This window comes from Triticum urartu, chromosome 5A (assembly GCF_056163025.1).
Source record: "Triticum urartu cultivar PI428250 chromosome 5A, HENAU_Tu73, whole genome shotgun sequence".
Lineage (NCBI taxonomy): Eukaryota > Viridiplantae > Streptophyta > Magnoliopsida > Poales > Poaceae > Triticum > Triticum urartu.
In genome coordinates, this window is record NC_141877.1 from 463,506,899 (window position 1) to 463,520,728 (window position 13,830).

General features: G+C 50.7%; 1 protein-coding gene across 1 annotated transcript; it reads left to right on the forward strand.

Annotated features, from left to right (window-relative positions):
* The first annotated feature begins 267 nt into the window (after window positions 1–267).
* On the forward strand, window positions 268–2,311 carry LOC147971961 (RmlC-like cupins superfamily protein). Its single transcript, XM_087526470.1, has 4 exons — window positions 268–637; window positions 731–798; window positions 1,333–1,499; window positions 1,589–2,311. The coding sequence occupies exons 1-4, from the start codon at window positions 478–480 to the stop codon at window positions 2,136–2,138; spliced, it is 945 nt and encodes a 314-aa protein (XP_087382596.1). The 5' UTR covers window positions 268–477; the 3' UTR covers window positions 2,139–2,311.
* Window positions 2,312–13,830: the final 11,519 nt, after the last annotated feature.

Sequence of the window (13,830 nt, forward strand, 5' to 3'; positions counted from 1 at the left end):
GTGACAGGACAGTTATCGAGATCAAAACCCGCGACCGCCGGTAACCATGGTGCTGACGCGACGCTGGCACAAGGCAGACGCACGCAGCTCGCGGAGCGGCGGAGGAGAGGCGTGCGTGCGCGTGGCGTCAGCGTGACCGGCGGACGGCGACGGCGACGTCGAGCTGTCGAACACATGACTTTTTTGGAGCGATGCGCCTCGGGACGGACGGGCTTTGTATTAAGATAGAAAAGGTCAAGAAACTAGCTGGGCGATTCGCCACACCTTAGAGAGAGAGAGAGAGAAAGAGAGAGAGGGAGAGAGAGAGAGGAGAGGGAGGAACTGTCGCTCTCCTTCGGCCCCGGAGACGAGAGGAGATGAGGTAACGGAATCGAGCCGTGGTGCTACTCCTATATAAGAGAGACCCGCGACGAAGCCGTCGTAGTACTTGCATATCCACACGCATACATCGATCCATTCGCCTGCCTTGCCTGGTGTATGTATATGTCGACAATGGAGGTGGCGAAGCCCCGGCAGGTGGCGCGGAGGTTCCTGGCGCGGCCGCAGCACGAGGGCGCCGGCGCCGTCGTCCGCCGCAGCATCGGCAGGTTCGAGCTGAGGTATTTCGATCCGTTCCTCGTCCTGGACGAGTTCTCAGGTCAGCCCCCCCGCCGCTTCCTCCTCCTCCCTCGGTTCGTTTCGGCGATGGTCGTTAATCGGTTCCTTCCTCGTCCGAATTTGCTGCATGCAGCTTCTGCGCCGGCCGGGTTCCCTGACCATCCACACCGGGGCTTCGAGACCGTCACCTACATGCTCGAGGTACGCACGCATGCATTTCTGTTGCCGTCGATCGCGCGCACTTGTTCTTGATGTGCTAGCTAGTAGCACTGCTAGAAAACTGCCAAATGAACCTAGCAGTATGAACATCCGCAGAGCACACACCAGAATACATTGGCATCCTGAACCCTTTCTTACTTAATTCCCATTGCGCAGAGATGTAACGGTAGTGGCACCTTTGACGACCAAACATGCAACGGGGAACAAGCGCGTTCCGTTTGTCAAACTTAACTGCAACCTGGAACCTTTTTTTGCAACTTAGAACTTTTCTTGCCCTTCACTCAAACAAGCCCTCTGAACGCGGGTCCTGCTTTTGGTAGCCTGGCATCGATCTCTCCCTAGTACTCCAACCACCCCCTGTGCTTTCGTGCAATGAGAACGAAGTCTTCTGAAAACCGTGTGAAATTAAGTACTGGTAGGAATGTTCACGGGACAACGATGGCGCGCATACACTAGTAGATTTGTTGGCAAACCGCCCTGACCTGACGACCCTTTGCTCTGGCTGGCTGGCTGCAGGGGGCGGTGACGCACGAGGACTTCGAGGGCCACCGTGGCACGATCAAGGCCGGCGACGTGCAGTGGATGACGGCCGGCCGCGGCATCGTGCACTCCGAGATGCCGGCCGGCCCCGGCACCTCCAAGGGCCTCCAGCTCTGGGTCAACCTCGCCTCCAAGAACAAAATGTGCGCATTCTATTGATTTCACCTTGCTCTCTCCCGTCTGACCACGTCACGTGCGCCTCGATGACTAACACGTGCGATCGACGATCCAGGGTCGAGCCCGGGTACCAGGAGTTCCAGAGCAAGGACATCGCGTCCACCACGTCGGCGGACGGCGACGTGACGGTGCGCGTCATCGCGGGGGAGGCCATGGGCGCCCGGTCGCCGGTGCGCACGCGGACGCCGACCATGTACCTCGACTTCACGGTGCGCCCGCACGCCACCGCGCCCGTGCGGCAGCCGGTGCCGGCCTCGTGGAACGCCTTCGTGTACGTGCTCGAGGGCGAGGGCGTGTTCGGGCCGATGGCAGACCAGAAGCAGCAGGCGGCGCAGCCGGCGGGGGCGCACCACCTGCTGTTGTTGGGGCAGGGCGGCGACGGCGTGGAGGTTTGGAACAGGTCGGACAAGCCGCTCCGGTTCGTGCTCGTGGCCGGCGAGCCCATCGGCGAGCCCGTGGCGCAGCTGGGCCCGTTCGTGATGAACACCGAGGAGGAGATCGACGCCACCGTCAACGACTTCGAGTACTTCATCAACGGGTTCGAGAAGGCCAAGCATTGGAAGTCGCAGGCCATGATCGCGCTAGAGCTAGAATACGTAGGGTGAAGGAAAGAATGGGAGGACAAACTGTGAAGAACGTACTGTGCGCAGGTTATTTATTTGTTTATTTATTTCTTTCTTTCATCCCGACATCAGTGATCGCTTTCATGTACATATTCCATAACATAAAGGTACAGTATACTGATTCTAAAAAAACAGTATACTGAATTATACTCCTACTACTCCCCCTCCGTTTTTCTCTCGCTCCTGGGGCTGGAACCGTGGCCGCCGTCAGAAGAGGCTAATCTTCCAGCGCCGTCCTCCGGTGACTCCCCTCCATCGGCGACCTCAATTGTCGGTGGTGAGGGGGGTCGCCGGATCCACGCGGGTGCACCACTTTTTACTTTCCCGTAGTCTAGGTTTTTAGATTGTTCATTGTCTTGGCTTTGGTGACGGCAATGACGGCATTGAATAAAGATTTTTTGGATCCTTTCCTAACGAGGCCATTCTTCGTATGGTTGGGGATGGATTTGGAAACAAGTTTGTTCAAGTAAGGATGGCATGGCGGCGGCATCCTCGTGGTGGACCTGTGTCCTTGAGCACCGCTGTTGCGATGACATTTGCTCCAGCATCGGCGCAGAGCTTGGGAGGTAGTCCAGGATTGGATACATATTGTGGTATGCATCGACGACATCTGGAACACGGAACGTGTGCTGGGTTCATGGTTTGTGGATAGCAGGTACGATTTCCTCCTTCGGCGTCTTAGTCGTGGTGGGATGCCAGATCTGGAGTTCGATGGCGTGTCGGGGGTGTTGCCTCGCTCTGATTCGTTCAATGCCAAGTGCTTCACATTTGGTGAGCCATCTTTGAGGTCCGCAAAGCTGCATATCAGCGATGGAGCCGCGTCGAGCTCAAGTGAGGAGGTGATCCGTCATTTTTTTTCTTCGGTAGTTGTCCTGGTGCTGTCGGAGATAGGTGACGAGCGTTGGTGTCAAGCTCAGAGCTGTTCTGCTATCTTTTTAGTTTTGTCATGCCGGTCCTTACGTGACTTGTACTTTGTTCTTCATGACATGAATGAGACACGTATTACCATGCAAAAAAAATACTATGGATACCTATGTATAGAGGAGAAAAGGATGAATCGTATGTCGGACTGTATTTCCTTTGCCACGGATATCATGGGCACCCATTCTACACGAAAGTGAATGCGGGTGTGCAACATGCACCCATGTTTGATATCCCAAAATTTCAGAATTTATTGATTTTTTTTATTTTTTTAATGCTATATTCATATAGGGGTGTGTGACATCTGAGAGCTACAATGCATTTTCTGGCTTCATCGTTTATATACTGAATGATAAGGTGGAGTGGCCCTGCCTGCGAGCTATTATGCTCAAGCTTGGTTTTACCGAGAGGTGGGTGGACATAGTTATGGGCTTGGTTAGCTTAGTAAAATTTTCAGTGTTGTTCAATGATAAGAAACTGAAGAAATTCAAACCTTCGTCTGGTATTCGACAAGGGGACCCAATATCCACATGTTTGTTCTTGATTGCGGCAGATAGCCTTTTGTGGCTCCTAAAATCTAGAAGTGCGTCATCAAATATCCATGATCTGCAAGTGGCACCTTTGACACCACCGATAAGCTATTTATTATTTGCAGATGACAACATGCTATTTTTCAAGTCAAATGGTGTGGGTGTTACTGAGGTGAACTATGTCCACTCCACCTTATGTTGATTATTTACTATCATGCTATAGGGCAACGTATCAATTATGACAAGTCTTATATTTTCTTCAGTAAGGATGCTCCAGATGCAGTCAGGGGTGAAATAAAAAGGCCTGTTAAATGTTCCTAATGAGACTCTAAATGAGAAATATTTCGGCATGCCTTCTGACATAGGATCATTGAAAATGATGCCTTTAAATACTTGAAGGGCCGTTTGTGGAGCAGGATCCAAGGATGGATAGAGAAGTCTTTATCCTCGGCATGGAAAGAAGTTCTGGTTAAAGCGGTAGCCCAGACCATTCTAATGTATTCTATGCCATGTTTCAAATTACCAAGAGGGCTTCGTGAGTACCTTAACATGTTGATAAGTAAGTTTTGGTGGGGCAGTAAAGATGAACACCATAAATCACACTAGCTATCATGGAAAGTAATGACAAAACCGTGGGCGGACTTGGATTTAAAGATTTTGAAATTCTTAAATTTTTCCCGTGGCGTCTACTGCAGCAGCCATACTCATTGAGCGCTCGTGTGCTAAGGAGTATTTATTTTCCAAATTCATCTATTTGCATGCAACCCTTGGCAATCATCCAATCCAGACTTGGAGAGCCATTGTGGAAGGGGGAGATGTACCGAAGCAGGATCAAGCACATTGGCAACGGGGTAACTACAGACATATGGGAAGATAATTGGCTTCCGCATGATGAAGTGTTGAGACCTTATGGATGCTTGGTCTCTGATCCGCCGACCTTGGTGTATGAACTCATCGACACACTGGCGGTTCGGCGGATGCATGGAACAAACAACGCGTGGAAGAAGTTTTTATGCCCATGAATGTTCCTATTATCTTAGGAATACCGCTGTGCACGAGAAATATGGAAGACTTCTGGAGCTAGAATTTCGAAAGGAGTTGCAGCCTTCTTTGTAAAATCTGCATATAGGATGCTTGTGTCAACTAAACAAAGGCGTGAGGCATGGCTTGAAGGGACTGCAGGTCATCTAGTACAGGTATGGAGGAGAAGGCGTGGAAGTTGCTCTAGAATATTCAAGTCCCAACAAAAATTCAGATATTCATGTGACGACTGGTCAAACATTTCTTTCCAACAGAGGATGTCAGAGCCCATAGACATATGACAACCTCCAGTTCATGCGGATTATGTGGCAGTCAGGACTACGCCGCTCATTAAAGTGGCATGTTGCTCCAGGCTGGCTCGCGGTGGACCACGACGGCACAAGCATCTTGCTGCTCGCGTCATCCGTCGTCAACTTGTGCGTGATCTCGCCCCGTCGGTGGAGATCGGCAACGCAGCGTCTAGCACGTCTGCACCCGCTGCCATCATCGACGAGAAGTACAACACGGGAGGCCGCCGCCACGTGGGTCCCATGAAGGCCATCGCTGAGGCGACGCCAGCGTACACAACCGGTGGCTTGCCCGATTCATTGCAGACCAACGTCGACCCCCGCCCGGGCTTCACGGATGAGGAGCCCCCAATACCCTTTGGCTGAAGTATCCTCTTTGTCATTCCGATGAGCGTCGCAGTCGGACATAGGAAAGATACGATGGGAAAATATACCGACGAGGCTCAGGGCAGTCCGATGAGCGAGCTGCCAGACATAGGGAAGACTATGAGATCCGTTGCGGCCAGCCGTAGACCAGTGTAGTGTATCTGTGTCGTTGGAGTGGAGCTCTGTGCGGCCGGACGTGCATATAGTTTTAACTATTTTAGTTAAAATATGTCCAAAATGTAATGAATTTCTTTCGGTTTATACAAAATCCGTTGAGTTTGCATGAGTTTCATTCGATTTGTTGAAAAAGTGTTTGAAATGTATGTGTATAACATTGGATTGCGGCCTTCTGCATATGTGTCAAAGACTGCACCCCCTCCCCCCTCCCCCCGAGTCCGCGGATGAATACGGGAGAAAATTTGATAATTGTCGTTGGAGATGCCCTAAAGGTACGTGCCTACTTGCAAACTCAGATAGAGATAGTAGCTCCATTGATGCCTTCTTCCACCCACAAACTTTTTATTCTTTGCATATCGAAAGCAAGCCACTTCAGGATTGTGAGTCTAATGGTCTTTGGTAAATCGGGTCTCTATACATGTGTCTATGTGTTTATTTAAGTAGTGTATATGATGTACCATTGGATCTTCACGTTTACTCGTCGCTCCATTTTTCAAAGGTTTTTTTTGAAAAGGGGGTCTCCCCGGTCTCTGCATCAGAACGATGCATACGGTCATCTTATTAATCAAAAAAAGGTAGAAGTGCCAACAAGATTCCACAGTCTCCAGCTAAACAAAAAGGAAAAAAGAGAAATGCAGCTCACACAGAGCTACAGACGGCTAGATATACAAACTAGCCCAAAAAAGATGCCACAACCGGCTGCCTAACAATAGATAGGGAAACTAATTGCCTATCCTATTACATGACTGCCATTCAAACCGGTTGAAGATATCCCGAGCGACCATCTCCCAACGGATAGATCCAGTAACCAAATGCTCCCTGGCCTCCATCAGAGTGAGTAGCGACCACGAACGGATCAGTGCCGTAGCTCGGAAAATAACCTGCAAAAAATGAATCCGTGATGTTCTGTTAAAAACCAAATCATTTCTGCAATTCCAGATAGTCCATAACAAAGCGCAAACTCCAACCCGAATATGTCTTGCGAGAACAGGCTCAACCCCATTAAGCCATGTCCCAAATAAAGCATTGACATAAGTCGGTGGAGTAAGATTAAAAGCAATATGGATCGTCCGCCAAAGAACTCTAGCCAACGGGCAATCAAAGAATAAATGCTTAATCGTCTCATCCCGATCACAGAAACTACACCTAGTAGGTCCTGTCCAATTGCATTTAATCAAGTTGTCCTTTGTTAAAATAACTTGTTTATGGACAAACCACATAAACAGTTTTATTTTTAAAGGCACCTTGACAGCCGAAACAAACTTGGAAGTTGGAATAGCAGTCGAATTAATAACATCAATATACATTGATTTAACTGTAAATACTCCAGAACTAGTCAACTTCCAACGCAATATATCGGGTTGGTGAGAAAGTTGAACCTCCATCAGTCTCCTAACTAGATGAAGCCATTCTTCCCAACGATTGCCCGCTAGCGACCGTCGAAACTGAATATTAAGGGGGATAGATTGGAATACCGTTGCCACGAACACCTCACGTTGTTGAGCAATCCGATATAAATATGGATATTGAATGGCTAAAGGTGATTCACCAAGCCAAGTATCCTCCCAGAAACGGGTACTTGTACCGTTTCCAATAACAAATCTCGTCCTATTGAACATAGATTGTTTGACTTTCATTAGTCCTTTCCAGAAAGGCGAGTCAGTCGGCCTGACTGCGACCTGGGACAATGTTTTAGTTTGGAGGTACTTGTTGCGGAGGATCTGCGCCCACATGGCCTCAGTCCCGGAGGACAGCTTCCACAACCACTTACTAAGAAGACATCTGTTCTTGACTTCAATATTTTCAATACCAAGACCCCCTTGGTCTTTCGGTCTACAGATGATGTCCCATTTAGCAAGCCGGTATTTTCTTTTAATTTCATCACCCTGCCAAAAGAAGCGCGACCGATAGAAGTCCAGTCGTTTCCTAACACCAACTGGGACCTCAAAGAAAGATAAGAGAAACATAGGCATACTCGTGAGCACCGAATTAATCAATATCAACCGGCCTCCGTATGACATGAGCTTACCCTTCCAACAACTCAGTTTTTTCTCAAATCGATCCTCGATGCACTTCCATTCTTTGTTTGTTAGCCTACGATGGTGAATCGGGATACCAAGGTACGAGAGGGGTAAACTCCCCAACTCGCACCCAAACAACTGCCTATAAGACTCCTGGTCGTCTTTGGCTCTACCAAAGCAGAACAATTCGCTCTTATGGAAGTTAATCTTTAACCCAATCAATTGTTCAAACAGACATAACACAAGCTTCATATTTCTCGCCTTGGCCAAATCATGCTCCATAAAGATGATTGTATCATCGGCGTACTGAAGGATGGAAACACCTCCCTCCACAAGATGAGGAACCAACCCACCCACTTGACCATTTTCCTTAGCCCGGCCTATCAAAATTGCTAACATATCCACCACAATGTTAAACAGGATAGGGGACATCGGATCTCCTTGTCTTAGGCCTTTATGTGTCTGGAAATAATGACCTATGTCGTCATTCACTTTAATTCCCACACTCCCTTTTTGCGTAAATGATTCGACCTGTCGACGCCAGGCTTCATCAAAACCTTTCATACGCAATGCCTGTTGGAGGAATGGCCACTTAACCTTATCGTACGCTTTTTCGAAATCCACCTTAAAAATTACTCCATCTAATTTTTTGGAATGGATTTCATGGAGCGTTTCATGAAGGACAACCACCCCTTCACGGATGTTCCTGTCCGGCATGAAAGCAGTTTGGGATTGCTGCACCACAGATTGCGCAATCTGTGTGAGCCTATTAGTTCCGACCTTGGTGAAGATTTTGAAACTAACATTGAGGAGGCAGATCGGCCTGAACTGCTCAATCCTCGCAGCATCCGTTTTCTTCGGAAGCAATGTGATAGTTCCAAAATTCAAGTGAAATAATTGAAGCTGTCCAGAGAATAGATCATGAAACATAGGTAGTAAATCCCCCTTAATAATGTGCCAGCACTTTTTATAGAACTCAGCTGGGAACCCATCCGGACCGGGAGCCTTATTGTTTTTCATTTGTGCAATAGCATCGAACACCTCCTTTTCCGAGAACGGGGCAACCAGGATATCATTATCAGCAGCAGTCAATTGAGGCACGTCCTCAACCCTGGACTCATCGAGGGACACACAATTGGCCTCCGGTGGTCCAAATAGCTGTCTATAGTATTCGGTAATATAGGTTTTGAGATTATCCTGCCCTAAAATAGTACCCTCATCCTGCTCTAGCTGAAAGATCCGCTTCTTTCTGTGTTTACCATTAGCAATGAGGTGGAAAAATTGAGTATTCGCGTCCCCTTGGACTACTTTGCGGACCTTGGCACGCAAAGCCCACTTCAATTCTTCTTCGCGGAGAAGTTCTTTCAGCCTCTTCTCCGCCTCATTTTTAACTTGGAGCTCGGTGGGCAGTAAGAACGCGGATTCAGCTTTTACGTCCAATGCCTGTACAAGAGAGAGGAGCCTATCCTTCTCAATCTTATACACCCCACTTAGATGCTTAGCCCAACCCCGTAAGAAACTTCTCAAATGCCTAATTTTATTCTGCCAGCGCTCGACCGCCGTCCTTCCTCCAACACCCTTAGCCCACTCCCTGGCTATGATGTCTAAGAATCCCTCGCGTTCGAACCAGGCCATCTCAAAAGAGAAGGTGTTTTTGTTTCCTATATGGTTCGGCTCCCCTAAGTCCACGAACAAAGGTGTGTGATCGGAGATTCCCCGCGTGAGAGCTTGCACCGTAACAAGAGGGAACTTCTGTTCCCACTCCACGCTGGCGAGAACCCGATCAAGCTTTTCATATGTCGGGTTTGGCATAGCATTAGCCCAGGTAAACTGTCTACCAGTGAGCTTTATCTCCCTTAGATCTAAGCTTTCAATAATAGTATTGAACATAAACGACCACCTGCCATCGAAGTTATCATTGTTTTTCTCCTCTCTCCTTCTAATGATATTGAAATCACCCCCGACCAAAATCGGAAGCTGTTCGGACCCACATATCCGAACAAGATCCGCCAGAAACTCCGGTTTAAGCTCGGGTTGGGCGGCACCATAGACCGCTACCAAAGCCCAGTTGAACCCATCAACTTTAGACCTAACTCGAAACTTTACCGCGAAGTCACCCATTACTACACTCCGGACTTCAAGGGAATCACATCTCACACCCAGTAAGATGCCACCCGATCTACCTCGTGGCGGGAGGCAATGCCAATCGAAATCAAGAGCACCCACAAGAGAGGAAAGAAACTGCGGCGCAAAATTATCTCGACCGGTTTCCGACAGAGCAACGAAATCTAACCGATGTTCCAGAGAAGCTTCAGCAAGAAACCTTCTTTTAGCCAAGTCTTTCAGACCTCTGCTATTCCAAAAGATTCCTTTCATAGTTCATCATGGAATTTTTTAGCAGTCTGAATCCTAGCACTCCTACGAACAACAGAGTCGGGATAAATCTTTCGCTTCCACTTACACCTTGGCTTAGTGTGCTCCGTAACCCGGTCCTCATAACCGGACTGAACGGAACTGATATCTACATCATCTAAGGGCACATCATCGCCCTCCGACTCCTGATTAGAAGGTGCTAGGTCCGCACATAGATTATTTAGCACTCTAACCCCTAACGCATCAATTTCCTCATCATTCATGGGCTTGACCGCAGCAAGATGACGAAAATTCTCTAAGGCCCGCTCTGCCTCTAAATCTAACATATCATTCACCGAATTGGAGATTTCAATATCATTAGCGCCTAGTGAAACTCCTAATTGGTTTGCATTATTAACAATCTCCTCAGGAGTAAAATGCAATAAAGAATTAGATATGTTAACGGACATACCAGTAGATATCGCAACATCGTGAAGCTTGGCCGCCCTCATAGCGCACCGCTGCTGCATATCGTCCACCTCCGGAAGGTCCAGAACGCGAGCACTGATCCGTCTCCCCGTCGAGACCGGGTCTGGGATACCGCCGAAGGCAACAACCTCCTCTCGAGAATGAAGAAGCTGCGGGCTCCCGATGCCCTCAGACAAGTGCCCGGCGGGTATGGCAAGAGGCGGGACAGCTGGGGCCACCTGCCCACTCCCTCCTCCTGCCCCGCCCACCGGCTCAGAGCGGAGCGTCGAAGTCGCCGAGAAAGCGGTCCTCCTGACCGCAGAAGATGAAGGGAAGTCTAGGGCCACCTGCCCCAGCCCCTCCTCCCCCGGCGTCCCGGGGATGCTGGCGCCACAGCCAGGGCCTGAGGAGGGAGAGCCGAAGCCACCTGCCTCGGGCTCCCGCTCCTATCGCTGGCGGCCCCCGACGTGGCCGGTGACACCGGCGTTTGTATAGGTAGGGGAGAGGACAAGGCCACCTGCCTTGACCCCCGTCCCGTAAGGCCCACCTCAGTCATAGATGACAATGCCGGAGCCACCTCAACCGGTACAGCAAGGGAAATAGGAGCGACCTCCGGCTCTACCTCCCGAACTGCACTCCCCGCAAAGTCCAAAGAAGGAAGCGTGTGCTCAAACTCATCATCAGTCTCTACCCTATCGCTCCACAGCTTGGGAGGCGCAGAAGCAGGCTCAAAGGACCCAAAACGCAGTGTCGTCGTGGGTACCGAAGGCGGAGTCGAGCCAGCTCCGGTCCCCTCCCCAGGCAACTGAGCATCTGGACGAGATCCGGTCGACCCCTCTCGAGCAGACTCATCTGGCGCCCCCGTGGCTCCTGCACCACCATCACTCTCGTGCATATCAACATCATCCCCAGCAACCTCATCAGCGAACATCTCAACGTCCTCAAACTCTATGTCGAGCGGGAAAACCTCTCCCCTATATGTCCAGTGAACGACATCAGGCACGAAGTCAACATTCAGAACACTCACCAATATCCGAGCCACTCCATGAGCCCGAGTGAAAGCCATATCCACTCTCTCCGTCTTTCCAACCATGATACCCATACTGGCTACAACTCGAACGTCCTGCAGAGGCTTAGATGGGGCCCCAGAAAACCGCAACCAGATCTGCGTAAGCGGCTTGCCTTTAGGATCCACCTTTGTCCACTCGTGAAACTCCAAAATACACGTAGTACCCGGAACTCTACACAAGCCAAAACTCAGCAATTTCTGTAAATCCTCCACAGAAGGGAAATCCACCTTAAAGACATTCGCTTCGAGTCTGACCAGCTCCCACTGAAAGTCCCCCGGTGCCAACTCCTGAAGCCTCTGGATAATCTGAGCCTCAGTCACCTCACCCTGAGTTGCTTTCACAATCCCGGTAGTTAGGCACTGTGTATCCTCGGGAATCTCCCTCGCGGCCGAGGACTCGAAGAACAATAACTCCGCACAGTACAGCCCATACATAGTCAGAGATGGAGCCTGGTCACGCACTAACGGGCAATCTCCCGAATCATGTGCAAGCTTGCCACACGAGTCACACAGCTCTACGACGCACTCTGCAATAAAATGGCCCTTCTCACCACACCGGTAACACAGCATCCTTTCCTTCTTGCACGCCCACTTGGCCGCCCTCTCAGAGTCAGACCTGTCTGATGTTTCACCTACAGCCCCAGGCACCGGAACATCAACCTTGGCCAGTGCCGTTACCACCTCCATAGCCTGAGTAGTAATATCCGTAGACTGAGCAGTATCTGTCTCAACCGCAGTAGCCCCATGGTCAACAGCAACCGGAGGCGGAGGTTGCCGACGAAACCTACCACGGCCCCCACCCCGACCACCCCGACGTCCACGGAATCCACCTCTCTGGCGGGGATCTGGGCCGGATGCCCCCTCGACAAAGCCACCAGGAGGCCCGAGGAAAGGTCTCTCAGCAGACCCGTCACTCTGCCACGTATAGCCTCGGCCTCCACCGGTAGACGAGGAACCGCGGTGCTGTCCGTCTCCATACGCATCAACACCATCATCACCCCACTGACCTCGGGGCGCCTCAAAAGACTCTCGAACTGTCAACTCCTTCCTAGGCTGCGAAGACCCTGACCGATACTGAGCCGGCCTCGCGGCATAGTGCGGCGGCGGAGCAGCCCGAGGCGGAGCACCACCCGGGCCGGCACCTCAGTTCTAGGACCAGACCCGCCGCCACGACCCATGGCAGTGGCCACCGGAGGCGACGGCCCCGGAGGTCGCGGCCCTACTGGGGCTCCTCTTCCCGCGGGTAAGCCCGGCGGCCTGGCAGGCATTGGCCCTGGAGGTCGGGGACCAGCAGGTCCTCCACTGCCCGTAGGCACCACCGGCGGCCGAGCCGCCGCAGGCCCGGGCGGCCGTGCCCCTTGGTTGCCACCAACCCGTCCTGAGGGGGCAGGAGCGCCACGCCCGGCCCCGACTACAGCTCGCCCAGCGCCGGCTGCGCTGAGCCCCCACGCCAGGGGCTCCATTTTTCAAAGGTATTATGATGTTATTTTAAACTCTTTGGCATATCTCTCATTGTTTCTTGCCCTGCATGATGGGGTGCCCAAAGAGTATAAGGCCAATAGGACGGATGTACGACTCCATTCTCATAAAGCAAACTTTTTTTAAATAAAGCGTCCTTGAGTTCTAGTTATTACACATTTAAATGAATGAATCAAGCATAAAAAAAAGAAAAAAAGAAAGAAAATATTCCCACGAATCTTAATGTAAGATCAATGATATATGACTTAGATGTGCTATACTTATGGCATATCTAGACGTACTTTAGCAAAACTGTTTTAATAAATACCTGGGTTTAGACCAATGGGAAATGACACATAACTTAATGTCTAGTGTTACTTTAAAAATATTTTTTTGATGGGTTAGAGCAAATCCAATGGGGCGACCTATTTCGTCCGCCCGCGTCCGTTTGGGTTGGCGCGGACAAAAGTGGCGGTCTAACATGCCGACCCAAATGGACGCGCGTCCGTTTTTCGTCCGCAGGCGACCCATTCCAGGCCCAATTTTGAGCCGGATTTGCGTCGGCGCGAAAACGAGACGGACGCGCGCGCGCCTACTCCTTTCCCCGGACCCGCCGGTCGGTGGCAGCCACCACCATTTCTCCCAATTTTCCCCCAAAACGCTCTTGCCCCCCAACCAGCCATGGAGGACGCCATCGACCTCGACCTCGACGCCGCCGCCAGCCTCGCCTCCCTCGCCTCGTCCGGCGCCGTCGCCCTCTCCGGGAAAGGCAAGCCTCGTGCTGTTGGGGAACGTTGCAGAAAACAAAAAAATTTCCTACGTTTCACCAAGATCAATCTATGGAGTCAACTAGCAACGAGAGGAGAGTGCATCTACATACCCTTGTAGATCGCGAGCGGAAGCATTCAAGAGAACGGGGATGATGGAGTCGTACTCGCCGTGATCCAAATCACCGACGACCAAGTGCCGAACGGACGGCACCTC

Excerpts from the sequence above, each read along its gene's own strand:
- LOC147971961 (XM_087526470.1), top strand. The coding sequence starts at position 478 with ATGTATATGTCGACAATGGAGGTGGCGAAGCCCCGGCAGGTGGCGCGG. Across the intron at positions 638-730 it reads CGTCCTGGACGAGTTCTCAG|CTTCTGCGCCGGCCGGGTTC; the intron begins GTCAGCCCCCCC and ends TGCTGCATGCAG. Across the intron at positions 799-1,332 it reads CCGTCACCTACATGCTCGAG|GGGGCGGTGACGCACGAGGA; the intron begins GTACGCACGCAT and ends GGCTGGCTGCAG.